This window comes from Ornithodoros turicata, chromosome 3, assembly GCF_037126465.1.
Source record: "Ornithodoros turicata isolate Travis chromosome 3, ASM3712646v1, whole genome shotgun sequence".
Classification (NCBI taxonomy): Eukaryota; Metazoa; Arthropoda; class Arachnida; order Ixodida; family Argasidae; genus Ornithodoros; species Ornithodoros turicata.
Window position 1 is genome coordinate 60,718,886 of NC_088203.1, and position 27,172 is coordinate 60,746,057.

The 27,172-nt window shown below is 46.1% G+C and overlaps 1 protein-coding gene across 1 annotated transcript in view; it reads right to left on the reverse strand.

Annotated features, from left to right (window-relative positions):
- Positions 1-27,172, reverse strand: part of LOC135389548 (uncharacterized) — a 99,102-nt gene that overhangs the window by 1,831 nt on the left and 70,099 nt on the right. The window contains exons 4-5 of the mRNA XM_064619583.1: positions 24,277-24,531; positions 92-235 (exon numbers count right to left, since the gene is read on the reverse strand). Of these exons, the coding sequence (XP_064475653.1) occupies positions 92-235; positions 24,277-24,531 (399 nt within the window). The remainder of the gene's footprint in view (positions 1-91; positions 236-24,276; positions 24,532-27,172) is intronic.

Consider the following 27,172-nt stretch of genomic DNA (forward strand, 5'->3'; position numbering starts at 1 on the left):
ATGCTCATGCTTTTTCTATGCGGTCGCACATATGCGTTTGCCTCACAAGAGATGACATGTGCGAAAATGTCAAAATCAATTGAAATTGTACCTGAAGTTAGGTGTGATATGTCTGTAGAAAACATAGGCTCGGGGCAACAGACGAGGAAGCTGATGATAATAGTGCCGGAGTTGGAATTCGTCAGGGTCACGCTCATGAGTGACATGTAGAGGACGTATAGTGAGCAGCTGAACACTAAAAGTAAAGACGATGGGAGAAATATAAGTATTGGCATTGCAATTATTGACGGTTACTTGCGAGTACTACTGTTACGGATGAATGCGTTTTCATTTATGGCATGCAGCTAGACTATGCGATACATGTGCCGTCCAGGGAAGCTAAGTTCGTTCAATGTAGGGATAACTCAATACGTCGAGAAAAATAATCGAAACGCGTCTATTGGACGGCGGGGAGCACCGTGTACAACGCTGTCCAATAGACGAGTTACGATTACTTATCTCGACACATCAAGTATCTCGACAATCAGCGAGCATAGCCTCCCAGATGTTAAACTTTACAGTCTTGCCACCATACGATAGCAAAAATGTGCGAAACGTCAAGATTGCTGCTTTCATATGAGTAATATGTAGGGGGCCTCGTTACCGCATAGAACGACTGGGACGTGTCTTTCTCTGGTTAATACAGCAGATACCAGCCGTCGGCTATGTGCCTTTTCTTCACAGTTCGTCGAACTTCTGCGCAGCAAGGATTCCCTTATCTTGGATTTGATTGTTCCTCGCAGACAACGAGGAATCAGTTGCATTTCTCGTGAGGACTCGAGAGAATAGTCAGTTTTAGTACATCGGAAGGTGGTCACGATAACTGTTCCGAAAACATCCTAAGCCAACCACCCCGTTTCTTTGAAGCGTGCGACATGACATTGCTTAGCAACGTGATGTCACCCGCTTGGAAGGACAGGGCGATTGGCTTATGATGTTTTCGGAACATTCATCGTGAACACCTTGCGACCTACTAAGACTCGCTGTTGAGATTTTTGAACGTTTTTGCCCACATACGAACATGTAGCTCTGATAACGATAAAACAAGAAGAGCGTACGGGTGAGATGATGAACGCAAGGAGACACGCGTTCGTCTGTGTCTGTCGTTTTTGTCCGTGTGTCCTTGCGTTCATCATCATGTCCGTGTAGCTCAAACTCGTTCTACTTGTTTTGGAAGTTGCGTGCCACATGAACTTTTAGCACTGAGGTTCATGTAGCAAACGAGGCTTTGCGTTGAGTCTAACCGAAAGTTTGCATGGAAGTATTCGAGGAAGTGCGGAAATATCTAGACACTAGAGAGTAGTTCGTGCTGCATGTTAGCTGGTGCGCTGAAACAACATTCTGTACAGAGAGAAACATTCTGTTTCTCACACTGAAGGAACTGCTACCTCTCTCTAGAGGTACTGCCTTACATGACACCGTTGGGGTTCTGCAACGTAACTCGAAATGAATGATGTGAGGAAGTTGGATTTTGTTGTAATAACTCGTGGCGTGAGCTGTAGACGAGACGCATCATGCACGAATTGCACGACACGCCAGAGTCTTGGTGCAAAAAAATAATTATTAAATGCGGTAGCATTTCTTCGACGCTCTTTTGAGGCCTCGGTGGCTGCGTAAGGGCATGCTACTTGAAGACGGCAAGTTTGAGTGCGTTCCAAAACCTACTCGCGGGTTAAGTAGATCACGTGACCGGGTTGTACCACGTGATCATGACGTAGCTGTCGGGTCGAGCAGCTTTGGGAGCGCCATCTCCCTCCAACCGAGTAAACACGGCGTTGAACTGTCTGCTATCTCTCCTCGGCCGAGAGTCTCGTACGCTTTTTGCCGATGATGAAGATGACTGGGACGCTATTATCGCTACAATGCAGTAAGACCTCCTTCTTCAAGACAGGTATACACGCCGGCACTTTGGCAAAGTGCTAAGCTTGACACTTGAACGAAGCTTGAACGCATTAGCACTAACGCTGTTGTATTCTGCAGAACCACCACCACAACGGCTCGAGTGCGCGGCTATGCCGAGATCACTGTGTAGCTTGGTGCTTGGTTCATCATTAAACACCAATTCACAGTCATTGCAGCGGAAAAGCGTTGTCATGTCGTCGGTCACCGGTGTTGCACTCCGCAAGGGCCCCAATTTTTCACGGGATCCCCTTTTGTTTTCAGACTTCCCGCGGAAAAAAGCAGACGACACCAGTGTGACGTCATTACTCGCCCCAAACTCCCCTGTCGACCTTGAGGACGTGAGTTGAACCGAGTTAACTCACAAGTCAACTCGATCTCGTTTTGGAACGTGGGTATGATGTCATCGAGTTACTGGACCCGGTTTTGGAACGGCGCTTCGGGTAGAGAGCTACTCCCGAGTTGACTCGAGTAGGTTTTGGAACGCACCCTTTGTTTCTTCATCGCGGCGCGGTTACTTCATCGCGGTTCAGTAGGGAGATTTGGAAGGATTGGAAGGTATTTACGATAATGATGCACCTGATTCGTTTGAAGTGGCTGACATCAAGTTGCCGATGTTGGATTTTACAGCTTCCATCATCGTGTAGTTTTCGTAGAGTGCTTCCGATATGCTCAAACTCCCTAATAAGTGATTGTTTTTGATTGTGTGATGGTGATTTTTGCCCTCTGGGCCCTTGGGATTAATAAATGAAATGAAATGATTCCGTGTTAGCGCACCGAAACAACTGTGGCAATGAGCGGTGTACAGAGGTGGACAGATGAGTGAGGACAGCAGGAAGGAGTGGGGAACAGGGGGTTGGTGTGCGTCCTGGGTCGACTGCATGGAAAACTGTGCCGACATTCGTCTAGAAGATCTGCCGGAAACCCAGGGGAAGCCTTGCAGTAACAGCACAGCCTGTAGTAGGGTTTGAACCCAGCACCTCCTAATCATCTGCACGACCTTGGCAACCACCAACGAGCGGACGCTTTTACCCAATCGACCATGCCACTGGTCGCTGAGTGTCTGGACAGCGCGTCTCACCTGATGTCGTCCACATCATTGGGCAACACGAACACCGCGGAGGCCGTGTGCGCGGAGTATTCGCACAGTTATAGAGTCCGCAGACGTGCCACCATTGCTGCGGCAGATGCAGACGCGGTGGCAGAATATGAGGAGCGTAAGCGGCGTGCGACAAAGCGTGCCACCATTACGCTCGACCAGATGTTCGGAACGCACCAAGGAGTACAATGAGTGACAAGAAGCGAACGCGTTTGCAGGCGGTACCCGTTTTTCTGCACGAGGCTCATGACACCATATGGTCGGGTTTGCCGTTGCGCCGCACGCAAATCATGCACGGTCACAGCGCAGGGACCGCCCTTCGTCTACTACAATGCTGTAGCATTTCGGACGCGTTTGGCAGTGCGCCAACACAAACACTTTTCTCGTCCGTCTTTTTCGCAGGCGAGAACCAAACCCATTAAAGTCTATGGTGCTATTCACGCACGCACGTTTGTTCGCGGACCGTGTGTCCGTGCCGAGAAACTCTCTGCGTGCCCTATTCTGGCAGGTTTTACACGCACTCGTCTCCTTCTTTGTTTTATTTTCTTTTTTCAACGCAAAATTTATACAAAGAACACGACTGAGAGGGCAAGCCCTGTCGAACAGTCCACATACACAATCGTTTATACTTGACATAACATATACGTCTCGTGAAGGGTGTCAAAATACACATGAAAAACAAATGCCTGAAAGATATTAGCAGGGAAGTATTAGACACAAACAGGGGAAATCTATATAGCAGTGAGGAAACGTGCCTTATGGCCTTTTTAAATGACGTAGCATTGGGGTTACAGCGGATATACAGGGTGTCCAAGAAAACGTGTCATTGAATTATAATTAAAAAAACTACACCACCTAGGGTCACGCGGTCAATGGCACTTGTTCTTACTGGGTTTTTGCCACCTCCTCATGTGAATGTCGTGTAACGTAAGTTATGTAAATTTTTGCGACCTTAATTCGGAAATTTGCCTAGTAAAGGTCACTTTTTTACCCCACCAATGTGAAGAGCGTGTCTAATTTAGTCAAATTAATGATAATTGAGAGGCATATTCAGGAGCTATTCCATCGGAAAAAATAGCCGAACATCATGCTCTACGGAGGTCGCACAGAATAGAGCACGATGAATTTTTCAGCGCAATCTTTGTCAGTCCGACGAGAGGTTGGAAACCCAGCCCTCCCCGACATCGCAGAAAGAGATAAAGCAGGCACGGCTTATCACGTCCGACTTTCGCTGGGATAATGCTTTCCCTCTCCCAATTTTAGGAACTGTTACTTTTTCTACTATCACTCTGTGGGCTGGCTTCGGAACCTCCTTTGGTCGCACTGAGAGCGATTGCGCTCAAAAAGTCATCGCGCGATATGGTCCGGTGCCCCGAAAATCATGATATTCGGCTATTTTTTCCGATGGGATAGCTCGTGAATATCACTGTCAATTATCATGAATTTGAGTGAATTCAGCACGCTCTTCATATTGGTGGGGTAAAAAAGTGACCTTTACTTGGCAAATTTCCGAGTTCAGTTCGCAAATATTTACATAATTAAACTTGGAGTACATGACATTCACATTAGGAGGTGGCAAAAACCTAATAAGAACAAATGCTGTTGACCGCATGATTCTAGGTGGTGTAGTTTTTTTATTATAATTAAATGACACGTTTTCTGGGACACCCTGTATAAAGGTAAGAGGTTCCATATTTGACCACCGGAAAGAAAGTTAGTGCGAGAGAAAGAAGTGTGCATGTGAGTGCAGCTTCAACATTTGAGGATTTGGTATCACCCTTTCAGCATCAATTACATGTCCAAGGTACTCCGTTTGCGGCTCAAGAAAGCTGCATTTCTCTAACTTCCACCGCAGTCCGGCCTCTTTTCACCGACACAGAACCAGCCCCAGGTTCCGGCTATGGTCTTCATCAGAGAACCCAGTTACCTAAACGCCGTCTAAATAGACCACAACGTGCTTTAGTCCAAGTCTCTATCTATCTCTCGAACAAGTCTGGTGCCGAAGCGATCCCAAACGGCATCTTGTTGTACTCGAGCAGTCCCAGTTGCGTATTAATTGTGACAAACTTTCGGGATTCTAGATTCATAGATAGGTAAGCGTCACGCAAATCTAACTTCCTCTATCCTGGGCACGAGATATTTTTCAACCATAGTAACTGGGTTGATGGTTACCTTAAAATCCCCACAGAGAGTCGCCCGATGCCTTGCTTCAATACTGGTACAGATCCCGACAAAAGCTTACGGAACACCAGAGCGACGTATTTCTTGATCTCAGCGACACCCCAGCGGCGAACGGGAGTGGACACACTTACTCACAGGTGCGTCGGGTACCCGTTCACCTGTTTGTAAGTCTATCTGCTCCTGTTTGCAGCAACCGTGTCGCTGAGATGACTATATACACCACTGCAGTGTTCCGTAAATTTTTGTCGGGACCTGTACAACAGGCTTGGCCCATTCAGCTGTCCTACCAGGCGTTATAATCCCTTTCAGTCGAAGCCTCTGCAGGAGGAGGAGTGTCGTTGGGAGGAACCCGAGAGGTCTGCCTGCCTGATTAGGCGGCATGTTTCTCGGGAAGAGAAAGGTGGTGGAGAGGAGGAGAGGAAAGGGTGAAGTGGAAGACCGAGCGGAATCCGCTCGGGGGGAGGATAGCTGCGTCCATGGGCCGACTTCAGGGAAACTGTGCCGGCATACGCCTATTACACATCTGAGGAAAACCCAGGAAAAACCACAGACGGCACAGCCGGCCCGCGGATTCGAACCGCGGACCTCCCAGTTTCCAAGCGCACGCGTTACCGCTGCGCCACCGGAGCTGGAGCAGTATCCTTGGTAGCCATAATCCTTGGGTGAAGCCTCTGCAAGTAGTAATCACCCAAGGATTATGGCTACCAAGGATACTGCTAACCATCGCTATCCTCCTCGTCTGATATCGGAGGGTATTTGGAGCAGGATACTTTGCGCCAAGGAGGAGCGCGCGCCAAGACCACCCCGCACGTCGCGTAGAGAGGGGTTTCCCTCTCGCATTTGAACATGCATCAACATGCAAAATACATCTTATTCCCTTTCCACATCTTTTATTACATCCCCGAGCGGGGAGTTTCAATCGTCATTTACCAACGATTAACTCACCTATCAACTTTCTACACAAAATGGGAGCTGCATGGAAACTTTTGACTCGATGTTTTGGAAAGGAATATGATGAGAGGGAGACTGCGGACGAGAAAAAATGGCGACTTAAACAAGAAATATATGAAGCAAAAGTAGAAGCTGTGAGGAGGTTCCTCGCACACGAGCGTCTTATAGACCGTTTACAGCAGCCAGTTGCTTCGGGCGCTAATAGATGGCGCTACAGTAGCCAAGCCATTGCTTCCCTTTTGCGAGTGCCTTTGCCTATGTGAGTGCTTCCGATCTTTTTTCCCGCTGTGCTACAGTTCTCTGCAAAATCTGGAAAAGCAGAAGGAAGACTTGTTCCGTGGTTGAGTGTAGAAACTGTGACAGAGAATGATCGTGTTTGACGAAGCTGTTTTATAATTCACGGGCCGTCGCTATACAAAGACTGCCCGCGTTCGAGGCCTTTTGCAATGCACGGGTTTTCACAGAGAGAGAAAAACAAGTTGATTCGACAGCGGTAGGTATCGAATCTTCAGAGGAAGGATTTCAAACCGGGAAAGTCAGCGAGGGTAAGTAATGCCGCCCTCAAAGTGGCGCAGCATTTCTATATGGGCCCCAAACTCCGCTGTAGCCGTTGGCTGCTGCTTGTGAGAATAAACTTCCCCCTTGTTGCAGGGGTCACGTTCCTTGCAGTTGAATGGTTCCATGTACATGCCTTGTCAGAGCACTCGTGAACCCCGTGTTTGTCGCCTCTACAACCTTGATCAGCAGTGTACAAATATGACTGCACCTGCTGCTCAAACCCTTACATGTGCATGTTGCCGCCAAAGTGGGCCTGAAGCGAGTCTCTGTACTACACGTTCTGCTCACTGTTCGTGACGACCTGATGTCGGCCTTTAAAATTCATACACCATCGCTGCACTTGAACAGTACTACACCGACATGGCCGCTGTCAAACAGCTTCGTTCCCTTTGCAAATTCTCTGTAGTTCAGCGCAGGCTTTCCGTCTCCCTCTAGCTCGTTGATCATGTGGTTGTATACATCTGAAATCAACAATAAAAGTATGTTACTTCATAACGACAACATAACAGCCCTTACATGCATACCTTTCTCAGGTAGTTGTACCGCAACTCTTGCGATAAAAAGCAAGAAATCACGATCTTACGATATTACATTATGAACGTACCCACAACGTAACGTATGCGCAACAAAAGAAGAGGGAAAAAAGGCCGAAATATGTAGTAACTCGAGCATAGTGGGGCCGATCATGTGGGACGCCCGAGGACAGAAATATCACTCTAAATCAAGCAAATGCACTCACCTGACCGTTGAAGCTTCGGCCAAAGCCTCGTGTCATCCTTCCATCCGGAATTCATTGCAAAAAGTTTAAAATCGGGGAAAGCGTCTCTGGGTTGCACCGCCGTACTACGTGCGCCGTGCCAACAGGCAGCCGAAAGAGAAGGCAAGCAGTGGCGCGCAAGGTCACGTGCGTTAAGATGGCGGCGCCCAGATAACTCTACTGTAAACGGTCTATAGAAATGAAGCGTCGTTCCGCAAAAAGTCAAGACGATCAAATCGATGGGTAATCGAGGTATTACATATCTCCTACGCAAGTTTCAATAGAATCATGCGAGATGCAAGTTTATTATCCTGTTTCTACAATCAGCGGAGGAGAATCGACGATCCAATGGAACATAACAAATCTCTCAGACTTGTATCTCGATTTATCATCACTGTATTTTAATATAACTATGCAGATATGAGGTCGGATGGGAGTGAACCAATCACTCGAAGAGCAGACCGTATCCCCACTGTATTCCCAGTCAACAACTTGTGTGCCGCTTTATTTAAATATGTAACCATTCACTTGAATCAACGTCTTGCGAGCAGTAACTGTTTGAACCCCTATCGATGTACGATTGATACCCTACTTGATACGAATACTCATCTGCAGAAGACTTTAGATGATTGTGCAATGTATACATATGACACAGGAGAGCATGCAGCAAATGATCCACTCGCTCGGGATGCAAAGTTGCGCATTGCAAGGACAAGTGGGAGGAAACTATTTGAAATTGTCATGAAAATTAACACAGACCTCACAAGCCAAGGGAGGCTTTTGTTACCTAGTGTGGGGGTTCGAGTGACTGCTCTACATAATACGGATAGCTTTAGATTGCTAACTGGCACCAATGAAACTCATAAGCATCAATTGAAAATCCACAGCGCGGCACTTGTAGCACGCAAAGTCAAAGTTAGCAACTCAAGTTTTATTGCACACCAGAAAGCCCTTAGATCATCCCCGGCATGTTACATCATGGGTGGACTAGAAAGCAAAGTCCGCTCGCTTTCGCCGGGCCTTCATGATGCAATCTTTGAAAACTTATTCCCGGATAGAATTCCTGATAAACTTACTGTATGTCTAGTTCGCACTGAGGCTTATCAGGGTGATTACAAATCAAACCCCTTTTGTTTCGAGCATTTTAACGTTAGTTCTGTAACACTATCAGTTGATAGATACAGGAAACAACTATCCTATGACTGGGAAAATGATCTGGCTAGAGCAAGCTACTATGAATTCTTGTATCAGCTGAATGACAAACATGTTGAGTTAAGTTATGAAAAATATAAAACACATTCCTTTATCATGCATTGGAACTTGAGTGCTGACGAAAGTTTTGGTTTCTACTTTAATTCATTGCGCAAGGGCAATTGCAGGATTGAATTGCTAAGCCATTACCTTGCGCAGTGTCGGTTATACTTATTAGTGAAGCACCCAAGATTTTATCTGTCGATGGTGATCTTGTTATTCGAGTGGACTAAGTACGAATGTATTTGATCTGGAATTATTGTTGTTTTCTCTGAACCATGAAACTTCGAAGATGTATCGCGGGACCTTCGCAACTGATATTGTACCAAGTTTAACGACAGAAGGGTTTATAGTTATTAATACACACCCACACCACGGTCCCGGAGAACACTGGCTATTGTACATGAGAGACAGGAATGACAAGTACATTTGTGTTGATAGCTTTGGTCTACCACCGATTGAAGAAGAGCTGCTCGATCTACCTGTTGATCAGTATTGTGAGAAATGCATTCAAAGCATTTACAGCTCACACTGTGGACTTTTTGTTTGTTTCTTTGCTTCCCGCCTTTGTAAGAATTACCAACTCAAGAGCATTGTGTCCTTATTTGACAATAACCTTGTACACAATGACCTCAAGATAATAAAAATGATTGAAGAGGAATACCTCATTTAAAGAAAAATGTCTCATTTTATTTCTTCAATGTACAGACCTCTTTAAGGTAGTCCTCCAGACTCGACACCTTGCGACAAGTGTTGGATGTAAACGTTTCGAATTATTGGTCGCTTGAGTCCGGCATTAAGTATGGCTGGAGATATATTGTCACCCTGACGATACCGTCACAACAAGTCACACTTGATGGTGACGAAGCGTTGGAGCCTCCGACCAATCTTTCCTCGTTTCGTCCGCATCGGAAACGGGAGAATTTCCATAATGAGACGAAAATCAGCCTCTGGCCCGTTTCAGTTCAGATAGGAGTTTAATTTCATCAAATCCTTGTACATTAGCCATTGTACCGTCAAAGCAAATCGTTCACTGGGCTTCATGGTTCATCCGAGCTTGGATGGCAACCGAGATAAGGTCGGATGTTATTGTTTAGCCAATGAGATGGATTCGATGGCCACAATCCACCACAACGACAGCATCACAGATGCTCATCATATTGTATAAAGAAAGTTCTGGGTGGTGACTTCAATGTCTTCACAAGAGGAAGATCCCCCATCAGAAGACAATCAGAGTCTGAACAAAGAATCACATTTTTTTTTTTAAGGAGGGGAAAAACGGGAAAACTTTCTACACATACAATCATCCTCGGAGACCGCGTAGCACATCTGCGCTTCCATCGTCGACTGTGAGGGGATGTTGAAAAGGAATCCGATGGAAAGGATGTGCACACTTTCCCTATTGGTTGCTTTTTGCTTTAGCTTGCAATTGGTTGTTCACTACAAAGACTTTTTGCTACATGCGGATTTCTCCAGCCCACCCCCTTGTTGCTAAAAGTCATTTATACAAAGTAGGAGAGGATATGATATGATAATGAGGATGCGTCAGCTTTAAAAAAACGAAGATTTGGTTCCTAGAGCATCACTTCGAAGCAACATGGCCGACGATGGTAGTAAGTTTTGATGGTTTTTACCTTAAAGTTAGGTTTCTTACGAAAGTTGTGTTTCTCAGTTTTCTCGAGTTGTGAAGACGATGATGATAGTGGTGAGTTTTGGTGGTTTTTCTCCTCAAGTTCGTTTTCTTTCTCAGTATTTACATCGAGCCCGGTGTTTAACTTCGAAGACGGTAAGTAAATGGCGAATGTGAAAAGCGAGAAGTATCTTGAGTCACCACCACCAAGATGTATGTATTAGCGACATTTCATAGGTTTCATGTTAATATATGAGTTTTATTTCAGATGAATCAGTTTGTGTGGTAGCGAATGGAAGTATGTACCAGCATATGACTGATTAATTGATCTTAATAGCAAATATATTTTTAGATAATCACCGGGTACCACCACCGGAAAGTAAGTATAGTTATAGATCCCGTTTCCATATTTGATCTTAATTGCGAATATCTTTAGACGATCATCGGGTACCACCACGAGACAGTGAGTATATAGTTATAGATCCTGTTTTCATGTTTGATCTTAATTGCAAATATCTTTTTAGATACTCACTGGATACCACCACCTGACAGTGAGTATAGTTATAGGTCTCGTTACCATGCTTGATATTAATAGTTGTTGTCTTTGTTTTCAGACCACCCTGGCCCCCCAATGCAGTGTATGTATAAGTGAATGATCTCTTTCAGGATATAGAGTTCCAATGGCATATCATTTCATGTAGATGCTATTAATAGTTGTTGTATTTGTTTTCAGATTACCCTGGCCCCCTATGCATCGTATGTATAAGTGAACGTTCTCTTTCAGGATATAGAGTTCCAATGGCGTATCATTTAATGTAGATGATGATATTAATAGTTGTTCAGATTACCCTGGCCCCCCTATGCAGCGTATGTATAAGTGAATGGAAATGTGGTTGTTGTTCTTAATATTAGGTTCTCTTTCAGATCATTGCTGCTACTGCTGCAGTGAGTCATCTGGTTGGGTAAGCAATGTGACGAATGCTGATTTTATGTTATCTTTGAGATCCGGACGCCATTAGGGGTCTAATTCAAGAAAGTTTAATAGAATCATTATTACATTTATTAAATATGTAATAAAAATATTTTCTGTTGTAGAAAATGTGTACTGTCTTGTATGTTTCTTCTGTTTCAGGTGTGAAGGTTTTCCCGCTGGGGTTTTCTTCTTCACGCAGATTGGCAACATAATTGGCAATCCCCAGCACCACTGGCTTTAATTGGCATTAATAAAATGTTTTTCACTTGTACAAATGTGTATGTCCGTTGATTGCATGTCTTGCGGAAGGAAGTATGCTATGTTAAGTGCGGTAGGAAAACACTCCCCGCTCGAGGATGTAATAAAAGATGTGGAAAGGGAATAAGATGTATTTTGCATGTTGATGAATGTTCAAATGCGAGAAGGAAACCCCTCTCTACGCGACGCGCGGCCGCGAAACGCGCGGGGCGGTCTCGGCGCGCGCTCCTCCTTGGCGTGACTAACTATGAGTTCCTTCATACATGTTCAACCTAACAACGTAGGCCCCTTGGCCTTCACGATGAACAATGGCAATGTGTTCTCCCTTCCGCAGTACCTTGCAAAATCGTTTGCTTTTCCTACCAGTGATGCGAAACCTCCTGAATAGTTTCGGAGCAGGATGCTAGAAGCTTCAACCCTTACTTTTGGATACTTTCTAGGAAGATATCTTCACCCATGACGCTTACACTGGGCCCCGTTGTCCAGTTCCATTTTTACGGGCTTTCCATCAATTTCCAGTTCCACTACGAATGAATCCATAGTGACCTGTGCCGACGCCGACCACGTGGCATAAAGAACGTCATCGTCGCTACGATTCGTCGCTATCGGCGACATGATGAACCCTTTTCGCGTCCGGCTTCTGCCGCCAACGCGCTCGTCTCTTCTGTTCCATATCTGTACGTCTTCCGCCTCGTCTGTCATCCCTACTACTTTCACACACTGAGTGGCACATCCGCGCTAGATGCTCTTTCCTTTTACAGCGGCAACAAGCTACGCCTGAAAATGGACAGTGATCAAGCGAATGCTTCCCGTTGCAACGGTTGCAAGTAGTGTCCTGCACAGGCTCTGCTGTTTTAATGACACATGCAGCCAGAGCGGGCACTTCTGCTTTCGTTAGTTTCCTAGAATCTTTATTCGCTGTTTCCATGGCTAACATGGTCTTCACACCAATACCGAGCGTAAGGCGTGGAGTTTCTAGAAGACGAGTCTGCATTCCGATGTCCTTAATTCCGCATACAATTCGGTCACGAAGCATTGTATTTTGGAAAGTACTGTATTCGCAGCCTTCCCTTAGACGTTTCAACGGCTTCACGGCGTACACAGGAGTTGAACTTAAAACGAGCTAGCGCACTTCCGAAGGCTTCTGCGCGAAGTGCGCATCTAACGTACTGAAGATCGTTTCCAACGCTATGCCTGCTTGCTTAGCGGGAGGTAGGAGACTTCAGAGGACTAGGTAAGTATTTGAACCGCAGCAACTTATCGGCGGGTACATCGTTTGCCCCATGAAACTGCTCAACCCCTTCATGGTATTCTGACCAATCCGCGCCTTCGTCAAACGGTTCCAGGTTCCTGAACGTGGGCATCTCGCGGCGATATGCAATCTGCCAACGAGCAACAGACGCGTCAACTCACAGTATCGAAATCACAGTATGGTCCTCAAGCTCGTCGCCAATGTGACAGCCTAATTCCAGTCGCTGCCAACAGGTCCAAGCATGGAGGAAGGAAATACAGGAGCGGCCGTTTCGAACAGATTTCCATGGGACCCCTCTGGCGGTCGCTCCTGTCAAAACCGCCATTACTTCCTGTCCACCACGTGATCCTCTCTAAGGTTTCGATGTTTCGATTTAGCAACGCTTTGCTTTCTGTGCGCGCTGCTTTCTGTGCTTTTATGCTCACCCGAAGTCATTTACTCTTAAAATGTGAGCACCATTGCGGGAACAGCGTTTTGTTAACAACACGTTCTTATGCCGGCTGCCGTTTAAAAGAAATCAGCTCTGTCACGGGAATAACGTTTCATTCGTAAGTACGTACTTGATCGGTAGTTTCGTAGAGTCATCTTGAATCGTTCCTTTACAAACTGGTGCTGTGCTACAGCTGCGGATTCATTTGATTTCCTCCACTGTTGTACAAGTTTGATTATTGGCATGCTTTATCACTTCAGCAACAAACACATAAAACGTGGCCACGTCGTCACACAAACGTCGCTGCTACGAATGATGTTTCTAGTCCTGCGTGCTTGTCCTGCAGACCGTGACCGGTCTTCTAGTAGAGGGGTAAACCGAGAGTAACCCCCCCCCCCCAACACACACAAATAAAACTGGACGCGCGACGTTCATCACAATGCAGATATCTGAACAGGAAGACAATCACGACTCCGGTCGTCTGCTTTGGGAGCTGGCCTGCGCATGCTCTTGGGGTCACGTGAGCGGTCACATGGTAGACAGGAGCATCCCAGAATGCAGCGCGAAGGCTGACACGCCCGTCCTAATGACAAAAAGTTGGAAGGGTCGCTCCTGTGTTTCCTTCCTCCATGGGTCCAAGTGAACCACTAAGTACAGCAAATAAAGTCTCCAACGGGACGTCATGTGCATCGCTCACGAGTTCCGTGACTCCGCGAACTACTTCTGCTCCTGGCTCTTGCTTATGCACTCCAGAAATACCCCTGTAGCGTTCCCACCTGACGAACCATCGTTTCCAGCCTTCAAGGTGCAGGAAATAGAATTTGTCAGGAAGTTCGATTACAAATGGGTTGAAGCTCGGAGGCGACTTCGACAACGTGACAGCTGTTCCGGAAGTTCTGTCGCCGTACATGGCCGCTGCGACGAAGTGCTAGGCTCCTTCCAGTTGTCCTTCCGCGATTCCATGATTAGTAGTTGCCAACCGCTGCCATCACGTCGTACTCGAGTGGTGGGAATTATCGCAGCGACTTGGAAGAAAAGACTACTCTGTACTACGGTAACACCTTCAACTTTCCAAATACGTACAATAACCATCCACGTCTCTTTGCGGTCGTCTAAATAATACGACATTCACCAACTGACATGCTCTTAGGCCCGGTCTCACCAACGGCGATCATGCGACCCTTCAGTTAGCCATGAATTATTTTTCAATAATGTTAGTTAGTGACGGTAACGCTAGCTAACGGTAGAGAAGGAGGGTTGAGTCGTAATTTCAAGTTAAGGGACGCTTCATCCCTTAGTCAACCATAATTTCGAATGATATCATTCCGTCTTCCGACTTGTCGAAAGCGGGAGGCGCGCGCTTCTTTGCAACATTTTGCATGTATGTAAATCGTTGCAGCTCTCACATGGGGAATGATAACGGTATCAATCTGAAGAACGGTTGGCTTTGAACGTGTCATGTGATGGAGTTGTGCTTTCTGTACGCGAATCAAATATGTAAACTTAGAGCAAGAACTGCATAATGGAAACTTTTCTGCACTGCGTTCGTGAAAGCTTTCCCTTTAACGGTTTCTGTTCAGTGCTATGTCGAACCATTGTTCGACAAAACACTGAGCAGAAAACATCACGCAGGTATAAATCTAGCGGATAAAAACGAGAAGGCGCCATTTGAACATCGTCATCTCACTGGTGACCAGAACATTAGATTCGTGGGTTCTCACAAACACAGTGAGGAAAGTTCGCCCCGTCAATTTCTTCGGCTTCAGTACTTCGTTCTTATAATGGCCGAGATATCCGTGTACATCCGCCCATCTAACGGGTTCTTGTGACAGCTCGGGATCCATACGAGGGTGATTCAAATGAAAGCCGCGAATGAATTTTTACTAACCATGCTACATGGCGCACTAAAGCTTGAACATCCTGTGCAACATAGTCTTTTGTCCGCAACCAGTCATGCAGTTCAGCCTTGCTTCACTGTCGTCTTGAAACTTAGTGCTACCAGGGGTCCCTTTGAGCGCACAACAAATGTGCGAGTTGGAGGAATCAGAAGGGTGTTGGAGACATTCAATTCGGAGAGTGTTGGTGGTGGCGACGGTCCTATATACAAGCCGAGTAAGGGCGTGCGTTGTCATGCTGACGCAAAACCCCATTGGTTAACAATGGCACCTGTTTCCGGCGGATTGAAGGTTTCATGTGAGCACCAAGGCCGCTTTCTTTCTCCAAGACCACTTTCTTGCAAAGACTCTATGTCTGGCTAAGAATGGCAGACATCTTACAACCCAGGTCACGACACAAGTCGAAGAACCCTCGTTTGGCCTCGTGACGCTGAAGCAACTCCTGACAAGGTCCACTCACTGTTCTCGCACTTAGGGTGCCAGCTGGCGGGGGTACCCATCTTGTAGAGACTAGGTCAGTGACGTAATCTGGGTGTGTTTAGGGGGTCCAAACCCTCCCGAACTCGTACCTTTGGTAGTGCATTTGCGAATGGGAAAACGGGGGCGAAATCCTTCTACCCATGTGAAGTTGCCATTGCGAAAGCTCCTCTGAAACAGCAGTTGTACCGGAGTAATGACTCACTCGGCCTGGCATGGCCTGGAGTGGGAGAATCCGCCGTACTAATCACATCATTCTTGAACTTGACTGACCACTCGTACAGTTACTTGTCTCTGAGACATACGTGGTTAACTGTGCTGCCATGTCATCCGACGGCAAATTTCCAACGGTCTCACATCTTGAGGGGTGATAAATCTGATGGCAGAACACTTTCGTGTACATTTTGAAGGGAGCGGCCATGCGGAACGGTTCCAAGGCAGCACGCCTATATTGGCCCAATATTGGATCAATGTGAACTACCAGGTTGGCCACTATCGGCTGCATATGGGCTGCCAATATTGGTTCAACATGAAAACTGCAACCAGGCTCCCAATTAGACCAATATGGGCAGCCTATATTGGCAAGAAAATGGTTAAAACTTGGGTTGGTTGGTGATTCATAGTTAAAAAGGATAAAACCCTCAGCGCAGGGAAAGACGAGGACGGAACAAAGAAAGAGACGAGGAAAGGGACGAGTGTCTTCGCACTGACGGTTTTATCCCTTTTACTATATTGGCAAGCCATTTTTCCGGGATAACGCCAACCATGAGTCTGTGTAATAATGAAACCTTATCCGGTATAATATCCACCACTAAAAGTGATATTACCTTCTGTCGTCTGTTTCCTTTTTTTTTTCAGGAGATCTTCTAATTAATCCACGTGGCATCGCGTTACAAAAACACTGCCTCGCCGTAAAAAAGAACAACAGATGCAGTGCCCGTTTAGCTGAAGGATCCAGCAGTCGTATTGCCAACTGTAGAATGGGAAAAAGCGCAAGTCCTGGTCACATCACGTCTCACAAATAGTTCTGCCCTCGCCCTAAAAACGAAGATTAGGCATAATAGCAAGGCAGGTAATCCTACGGAACTACCGATGCCAAACATACCTAGAAACCTTTATTGGGATCGCACTACAGTATGCAACCGAAAAACTTCCAACCCGCTCCTACAGTACAAAGGAGCGAACACTTTCGTGACGGTGACAGACATAGGCCTCACCAACTCGCATTGCCTCCGCAGTAACTGCAAGGCACCTAGCGTTACAGAACAGACATCCTTTTCTACCAAACATAGTGTTTTTTACTTGGCCTGCGGCTTCCATTGTCATTAGAGCAACCAGCGACATTTTCGCTCGAATGAAACGGCCGATCCGAGTGTCATGCGTGCGTATTAGTTGTGCAAAGGACAACACGCTCTGAGTCGGTTCGTTTTATTCCGCAGTTACGACCGAGAAGATGACGGCTGTTTGCAGCAGGTGTACCAGTTCAGTTATAGTGCACGTTACTGTGGGATTGCCAGATACTGCCAGATTGCCCGTTTGACTGTTGCTGTTGACTACCGTGCTGACTGTTTCGAACAATGTGCATCCTCTGCGGGGAGTTGTAGGGCATTTCACACGCTTCAACGTCCAATCCTGCCGTGCTGCTTGGGCATTTGGTACAAGCACCAATACGGGTACGTCCAATTCTCCGCATTTTCAATCAATATGGGGTGCACACGGGCAATATGGGGCCCAAATTTCTGACATTTTCCCCATTACTGGCTCGAACTTGTAATATGGGGCCCATATATTGCCAAGTTTTAACCAATATGGGGAAAATCCTGGCAAAACGGGTCCCATAATGGACCCGTATCGCCAACGCCCAGTCAATATGGGCCCAGTATTGTGTGCTGCGTGGGATTTCGGCACCTTACTGCAGGGCGACCGCATCTCCTGGGTGCTCTGTTGCACCGTCACCGTAATTTTGCGGCTATACCGTACAAAGCTAAGCATGGACCTCTGTAAGGGTCTGTACCATCATGCTGTCTAAACAATAGAACTATTCTAATGGCATCTAATGGACCATCAAATCCACCTTGATGCTTCCTGGTGTACCACCAAACCGTCCTTTTGCGGCGCCTGAGACACCCTGTCCCTCTTGGTGCCCAATGCACCAGCATTGCACGGTCATTGGTGGTACCTAATTGGACTGCCAAATTTCCGTTGGTGATGTCTGGTGGACAACTAGATTGCATCTGATGGTGCTGGTGAGCTCCTTCTGCCACCTTGCGCCGCCGCCTTGCACGTTCATCCGCGTGTATAGGATTAAGTAGTTCCCAGGATTTTTAAATACTGTATATACACACGTTCAAATGTACGCTAAAATACGCGCTCAAATGTACACCTCCATCATGACATAAAATAGGTGTACTCTGTCACTCATTCGTCCTCAACCAACACACGCATTATCTGTGAAAATATTTGATTCTACCGAACCCCTGTACCCTTACGCGATTTCCTCTTTCACGTCGGCGTTGGCCTGTTCGCAACACATGTGCTTGTAAGTTGTCACTGTGGCTGAGACGTTGCGGATGGAATATGTGAAACTCAGTGTGCAAAGATTGATACTTGTCGGAAGGTCATTCGGACTGAACGCATTTGGTAGTAGACCCACCTTCACGGACGCGAGAGATGTTTTTCAGTACGGCAAGACGTAACACGACGGCTTCGCAGTCACTCATAATAGGGTTTCCGGTTTTCGGTGCTTATTTTTCTAGAGAAACGGTGGGAAAAAACGGTGGTTATTCAGCTCACCACGAAGCGGTGGCTTTCGATGGAAATATTTTAAACATCAATACACTCGGTGAAAATCGGCATGAAACGACATTGGCGCAACCTATACGTACAGTAACAAATCACTTTATTTTCAGATTTTATAAGAGTTATAACGGCTATGGCCTGAATTTATTGTAATACAGTGAACCCTCGTTAATATGACCCCCGATAATCTGACATACGCGCTTTATGACCATACTCTTCTGGGACAATGCTGCGGAACCTCTGCAAATCTCCCCCGTTAATATGACAATTCCGCATTATGACAAAAATGTTCGGGAACGACCATGGTCATAATAACGAGGGTTCACTGTAGATGGCTGGGTGCATGTTAAGAGACTCGGCAGACATCGCACACCGCTCTTTTCGCTGCAAAAACGCTAGGTGTGAGAACGCGCGTTCTACATTAGCACTTGATACCGGAAGTGCATGCAAGTCCAACGCTGCGGCCAATAGCACCGGCCACTGTTTCTTGTGCGCTGCCCAGAAGCCGGTGATTGAAAAGTCACTTGTTGGGGTCACAGTCACCGAAAGCAATTCAGCCAGCTCGTCCTAGAGTTGTGATAGGTCACTGGATGACACGACACACTTAAAAGCGTGAAGAATGTGCTCAGCGCTACCGCCTACTTCGTACTTGTTGGTGGGATCAATAACCCTGACTTTGTATCAGAAGGAGTAATCTGAAATGTCCACTGTGAGAGGCAGGTTCCTTTCCCTTGTAGAGATCCACTTTGTGGGCACAGTCTCGTAAAATCTACTGAATGCTGTCACGCACTGCCCCGATGTAACTCCGTCATCGTCTCTAGAAGGGTTGTTGTTCTTGTTCCAAAATCTGAACACGGTGTTGCTTCACACCACGCCTGCAGTTTCGCTTTCAATCGCATCTAGAAAACATCAGTTACTATTGGACGCTCCGACTCAATCAGTTTCATGATTTCAACAAGAATGCTTGAGGTTTCTGACAGAAAGGTCAACTTAGCATACAGTACTGCAGAGTCTCCCAACATCAGGTTCCGCTTTTTCTCCGCTTTCTTGCCTTTGAGGGAAGTGGAGTTCATCAGTTGCTTGAGTGATTCCCTTCTTTGGTGCAAAACCAAGCAGTCTGAGAAGTTCATTTACGGTGGCTATCGGTGCAAAATCCGTTTCCACCGATCACGAGAAAATTTTACCGGCGTACGTTGATCGGTGCTTTTCGGTAACTACCGAAAACCGGAAACCCTGCTCATAACCTTTGTTCCAAGGAGTCGGTTGAGGGAATTGTGTATTATTTTCAGTCTGCATTTCATCTTTACTAGCAATGAGAGGTGTAACAAGTAGGAACGACCAATTATTCCGTCCGAAATACAGGTGAGCTCATGTTATTGTGTCTACAATGAGTCGTTTACGACGTGGAGATTGGCCATTGATCTGCGGTGTATTAGGAAAGAGGTAGCTTACGCTTGACACCATTGCTCTCTCATTAAATCTTTGTCCTTTCCACATGTGACTGAATCCGTATGGCCTTGCTTTGGAGATACACAACTGTTCAGCCACCTCAGGCCTGGTGGACCATCAACTATGAGGCCTGATGGATGAGCCATCAACCCTCAGAACTGATGGGCCATCAAACCTGGTGGGTTTTTGGACCCTGATGGCTTGATGGACGATTAGGTTGATGGACCATCAGCTTAATGATCCATTAAGCCATCAGCGTCCAAAAACCTACCAGATTTGATGGTCCATCAGAAAAAATTTCAATAGGGTTTAAGTTCCGTTCTATCTCTGCGTCCGCACACGTCGGTAACATTTCTGTTTTCTTTGCTGTCAGTTAACAGCATTCCAACTTTTAACTTCCAACATTCAACAAGCATTCCAACTTACATAAAAACTTGCTGTTCTAACTTTGCAAATCGGTTATGTCACTCTTCTATAATTACATTACCATTAATCTCCGCTTCCTATTCGCTTAGAACAGACACATTCAACAACAACAACAACTTTATTTTGAGATGGAGAGTGGGGAGGTTCATCGCCAGAGGCGATACTCTACCCGATTGTTGCTGGGGAGGTGGGGAGTAAAATAATGAGCCCCTTCAAAATAACGATTGAAGTCCGATGGTGTCCAGAAATGTCAAAAGAGCTTTGAGCGCAGATCGTTGCTGGGCTGGATTGGGCCAAGGACCAAGCAATTTCGATAGGGAGAAGGGGCGAGAGTCCAGCTGACTAAGTGACTCGTAGAGTGCGGTTCGGGAAGGTTGGTAGTGGGGGCAATGAAGAAGAATGTGCTCTAGATCCTCAAGAGCACCACCGTGGCTGCAGGTGGGGAGAGTCAACTTGTCTCAAGCGGTAACGCCACGGAGCTGTAAAGGCCACATCGAGTCGCATTCGGTGGATTAATGTTGATCCAACGCTCGCTTTCCGCGTGCCACGAAACACCTCTCGACACACTCACTATTAAATTGCCTGCTCCAAAAAAACAAATTTTGGGCAGCTTACTCATGCCTTTGCGGGTGCTAAGATATGGAATAAACTACCGTTAGATGTGCGACAGGTTAACTCGACACATAGCTTCAACCAGTGATGCGGCATGTACGCTGTTCAAACCAGAGTTTATAATGTATTATCGTTTGTTTTTCTCTTGTTTCTCTTTTTCTTCTTTTTTATGTATATGACACATGTCTATGTTTAGATAAAGTATACATTACATGTGTAAATCGGGATTATAGTGTTCCCACAGGGAAATATGAATTTCAGTTCATGTGTCATGATATGGAGGACAGCTTCGCGGGCTTGCCATGCTGTCCTGATTGTAATAACGTAAATAACATTACCCGTCAGTAAAGTAACCTTGAGCTTGACTTTGACTTTGAATCATCACAGAGTCATCCGTTACGCCGCTATACACTCTAAACGCTGTATACCTCTAAAAATCCACTTTTAAGAGGTACAATTTTGCAAAAATTCACCTTGTATTTTATACGGTACAGTCTCTACGAGGTACAGACGAAAGCACATATGCTATAAGGTACAGTCGCTATGAGGAACGCAATCCAAAGATGCAGCTCTTATAAGGTACAGACAACAAGGGTTACAAGTGGTGTAAGGTACGGCGGTATAATGCGCAGCCCATATCAGTAAGTGACACTCTTTATCCGGTATGTTTTACATAAGTGTACGCTCTAAGTGTGTGTAAGTGTGCGTGTTTAGCGGTACAGGAAAGTAGAAACTGTTGAGCTGATTTATGCACATTTCAGCTGTTTATATTCTTAGAAACACAGATACGCAATATAAACACAAGAGACTCATATGTAGTGGGAGGTACTTTATTGCGCTTTCAATCTGTTCAGGACCTGTGTGAGACACGGATTTCTGTAAGGTTTCGAGACTGCTGGTCGACTATTTTATACACCAAGAGACCTAAAAGTTGATCGAATGCAATAGGACAATACAAAATATTTTCATTATACGCGGTCTTGCAGCAGAGAAGAGCTGCCTCACTGTGGTTGACTGCTCTATTTTGATGGTTTCTCCTGGGCCGCACCAGATAAACGTTTCATTCCCGAAGAATACTTTTGGCCCTAGAGAGGCCACCTCTTCGACGATCTGTTCGATCTGTTGACGAAGACAGATCAGCCAGTTTGTTCTTTAAAAAATGCGGAATAAATTGATGAAAGTAATAAAGCGGTGTGCATACCGTTGATATCAGCTGATACTTGGAATATCTGGGTCGTAAGAAGACGTCCATGTTGACAAATGTCGAAGCTTTCAGGCTTGCCACCGTTGAAAAGTCTATTAAGATATATTTCGTTCGTACGAGTGCTTCATCCAAAGTCGTCCAGAATTGCCTCGAATTCAATTGTCAACTGTTAAGAGATGAAAAGAACGGCGAATCAATAATTATACAGCGTGTTTCACCAAAGTCCCCGCAAAAGTTTCTGTTGTGGTTAAGACCATGAGTCAGTCGCGAACTCTATGTTTTCCGCTTCTCTTAGGGCGCTCTCGGAGCCCCTACGGTACCGCTCCTCATCTGGAAAGATATTTCTTAATAGACCAAAACACATTTCTTTCAAGAAGCCTACGCACGTCAACACTTTGTGACAGGTTGCTCATTCAGCAGTCCGAAAGCTACATGTTCATCGCCCTCGTTCACCAATGGGGCCCTAACTTTCTTATTTGCGAGTTATAGTGCATCAACAGCACAGTACAAAAATGATAAAAACCACACAGGAAGCCCCCTCTCTCTTCCAAACAAGACGTCGCGCACAGCAGTTGGCTTATGAGTTAACACGTTTTGGGACCACTTATGGTGAACACTTTCAGCAGTGCACCCAAAATACGGTACAGCCGGGCAGCTGAACGAAAGATAGACATGCTGTACCTACCTACCCGATAAACCCACAGACCGAAGCCAATTAATTATTCTCGAAATTATCGAAACGGTCTATTTGTGGTTGCCATATCGTTGGCTCGGAAAGGACAGAGATGTTGGTCGCCGCATGGGACACCCCTATAGAAAGACAATGTGCTAGAACATTGGCAGAGGCGTTGTGTCTTCAGTAGACCTACATACGAAAATGACTCTCGGTGAACGGGCTAGATATTACTAACATGCCTCAATGCTATTACAAACCCAAAACATACTTGTGCACACGCTCGGGTGAGGTATGGTCCGTCGCGCACACGCGTGCATGCATGCAATTTTGAAATTATCCTTACCTTATAAAATGACTAACCGTTCGCATAGGATGCATCGTCACTGGGTACCTATACTTGACTTCATCGAACAGAGACATCGGTTTCGCGGCTGTAAATGTTCCCACGTGGACGAGATTACAGTTAGTTCCACAGCAATTTTTTCCTTGCGCAGGTATATATGCGAGCGATTTGATTGGCTGGACATGGGACAGGATATTGTCGACGGAAGTAAACTGATCGAACTGACCCACGTGCCGACATAGGCCCGGTTTACGACCAGTTCGGTGCGGCATGGCCGAGTTGGCTAAAGGTCCGCTCGTTGGTGGTAGCGAAGGTTTTGTTGTAGATTGGGAGGCGGTGGGATCGAATTCTACCGCCGGCTGTGCTATGAGGTTTTCCTTGGGTTTTCCGGCAGACCTTCCAGACGGATGCAGGCACAGTTCCCTCTGAAGTCGGCCCGTGACGCACACTAACTCCTTGTCTCCCACTCCTTCCTGCTGACCTCTCTTCATCTGTTCACGTTTTTATGCCGTTCATAGCCACAGTTGCTTCACCGCGCTAACACGGAATAAAAAGAAAACTGCAAGTATCTATTTAGTATATAACGACAAATTCAACGCTCCAGACTGTTACAACCGAAAATGTAGCGCAAGCACAATGTGAATATTCCAAAATGTTTTTATTCTTTCTTAATGAAACCAAAATCAAATCCAACGATAAAAGAATCGTATTGTCCATGATTCACACCCAAATCAACAGACGCTCTTGCTCTGTACTTTCGTGCATTATCTAAATGCGTCGACCTTTTCGGGAGATACCTGAACAAAAAAGTGTTGATAGCAGAAGGGCGCAATAAAGGCCAAACAAGGTTGTGGGTATATGAGGTACAGTTTTACACGCTACACACACATGTACCTTATAAAGCGACAGTGCACCTTATAAATTTCCTTGTATGTTATATATACGAGGCGGTCGACTTTGTTGAAACCGTTACCTTATAATGCAGTGGGGAAAATTCGCTGGTGTACTTTATATTTATCGGGTACAGCTTTATATAAGGTACGTTATAAGATACAGACCTTAGAGTGTAGGACGGTCGTTTAAAAACCGTAAGCAGTAAAAATTCATTTATACAGACCTAACCCGACGCCTCCGAGCATACAGCATTGCCAGAAGGCCCCCTTGAATAAGTGGTAGCGGATAGTGAAAGCCACGGTGAAGACGAGCACTGGCATGTACAGCACGAGCAACTCGTTGATATGGAAGTCAGTGACTGGCAGAAAGCATTCCTTTGAGCCATACTTGTTCACAAGAACCCCAGTGAAGAAGCCCCAGACAACGATTACGGCTAGCACGGGAACGTTTACCACTCGCCTCGTCATTCGGAAGATGGCTGCATTTGACACCCAAGAACATGCATAAGGAGACATACCTGAAACTGCAGACAACCACACAACTAGAAATTGACGTGCATTTTCCAGAACACTATGTAGGTATTGGTGATCGCAGACAGGAATACAATAACGCTGTGACGCGTACATCTGTGTGCTTTCTTCACATTCACGTTCTTTATGTTTATGTGTTTAGCCACGTGCTCAGGGGAGGCAGAGGCAGCTTGTCCCAATTTCTGCAGTGACACTAAATATAATGGTGCACGAGCCCACATACGCGTTCCACCGCTGGCGGAGTACCCGCAGTCCCCCTCAGCCATGGGGACAGCGATTTGGACAAGTGCACAACATGCGAAATTTCCGCAAGTGTAGTTATCTACGGCACTCAAGGCTTTTGGTGTGAGGCTTCTGCGTGCATTATGAACCTCCGAGAGTGTTCGCCACCAACTGATCAACTCATCTTCATGCCCTTCTTCACAACAGTTGGCGTAGTGGTTCACCAGAATGGCGAGCACTGGGGGATGTTGCAAAACACTGTGTGCGCACGTTCCTGTATGTGTGTAGGTGATTATTACAGTTATGTGAGACAATTTCCGTGAGACAATTTTCGTGCTCCTAAACCTTGTTATAATCGTTCGTAAAGACCCAGTAAACCAGGAATATCCTGGAGACGTGCAAAATGTGTCGCAGATATCCAAGACATCGAGACATCCTATGTCCGTCCCATGGATATTCGTAATGTGATCCAAACTACCCAGAGAGAACACCATCTCCCACAGACGTCCAAAATAGATCCCAATGTCCATATCCGAAAATGGATCTCCGTGGGACTTCCCTGGGAGGTATATGCGTAGTTGTATATCCGCAGGAGGTCCTGTTGTGGTTGTTTCACGGATTGTCCAAATCGTCTCCGTGATGGGATGCAAGAGAGAGAGAAACGCAGGATGATGTAACACAGCACAAATTCGGCTTGCCAGAAACCAACTCAGTTTCTCAAACCGGATGAGTTAGAAACAGGGACATTACCTCCACAGTGACTTAATAAGCCAAGCAATTTCTCATTTTACTGTTGTTTGTGCACGTAATCGAATTAAACTTGCACATCTCACCCTTCATTTCGACCTACAGGCGAGCAGGGCTCTCGTACTTGTAGAAGCTCGCGAAAACACCAATGTACAGTGTGTTTTCTGTTTGGAAGTGAATACGACTTAATTTCCACAGCTTTTCGGCTGAGTGTCCCAAATCTCTTGTTGCTGTTTTTTCTTTCTCTTGTGTGTTTTTTTTCTTCTTTTTTAATGCAGCAATGTGCACTAGTCCTGACTGTCATACACGACGAGTGCCTGTACTACTTTTTTTTTTGCGGGGTTTCGCGTTTTAATTACACAAGTTCGCTGTGCAGAATTTGTGCGCATGGTGAACGTTGAAAATTAACACTGCATGCCCATGCTACCTGCATTTGGAGCGTTTAAAAGGATATTGTTCTGAACTCCTACTGTGTTTTTGTATATGTTACATCCTGTTACAATAAATTGCAATTAAAACACTATGCGTTTTGAATACGTCTCTGTTAAGACTGATAATCCTGCTAAGACAGCTGTGGGTGCATGAGCTGTAAGGGTCCCATACATGTCCCTGCTATGACCTCTGAGGATCATAGCAGGACTTCCACAGGATATTAAAACTGCGGCCACGCGGAGCTCCACTGGACATCCTGTACACGTCAACTCCTCAAAATGGTCATATCCTCTGGACGTCCGGATCTCCACGGGAAATTCACAAGAGAGCATTGTTCCCTCCGGGGTGTGATGAGCTTTCATCGCACGTTAAAGAACCCTCAGGTGGGCAAAAGCAATCCACAGACCGACCGCTGTGGTGTCGCTCATGATCTCAGTTGTCTCGCGACGTAAACACCCAATTATTTATTTATTTCTCCCTTCAAATACATGATCCGTACAGCAACCCATCACTGAGTTGATTCGGACAATCCATGAAACGGCCGCAACAGGACCTCCTGTGGATATACAGGCCCGGATATCCTTCCATAAATATCCGAGGAGAGTCCCACGGAGGTCAGTTTTTGGATATGGACATTAGGATCTATTTCGGACGTCCGTAGGAGATGGGACGGCACCCTGTCTGGGACGGCACCCCGTATTTAACGTCCCTCGCGGAAGACGGCGTGTCCGAGCAACTTGTACCCTGCCACCAAGTTGCTGGCGTCCTCGGCCGGGTTCGAACCCGCGATCTCGGGATCAGAAGGCGAACACGCTACCGACTGAGCCACCGAGGCCGGTATATTTGAAGGGAGAGAGAAACGCGGGACGATGTAGCACTGCAGAAATTCGGCTTTCCATGAACCAACTCACTTTCTCAAGCTACATGAGTAAGAAACAGAAACATTACCTCTACGCAGACTTAAAGGGACCGAAAAGTGAATATAAACCAATCGAAACTTTATGTTCAGCGAAAAGCTTGAACTTTCAAAAGTTCAGATATCAAAGAACTCCACTGAAATCGCTGTAGTTTTTCTGTAATCGAATTTTCCATAATTGCATGTCCAGGGACCTAGTAGGAAACCGAGCAGTCTGTCAACAATTGCATGACCCCGCGCCATCTGTCGAGGACGCATGTAACACGCGCACT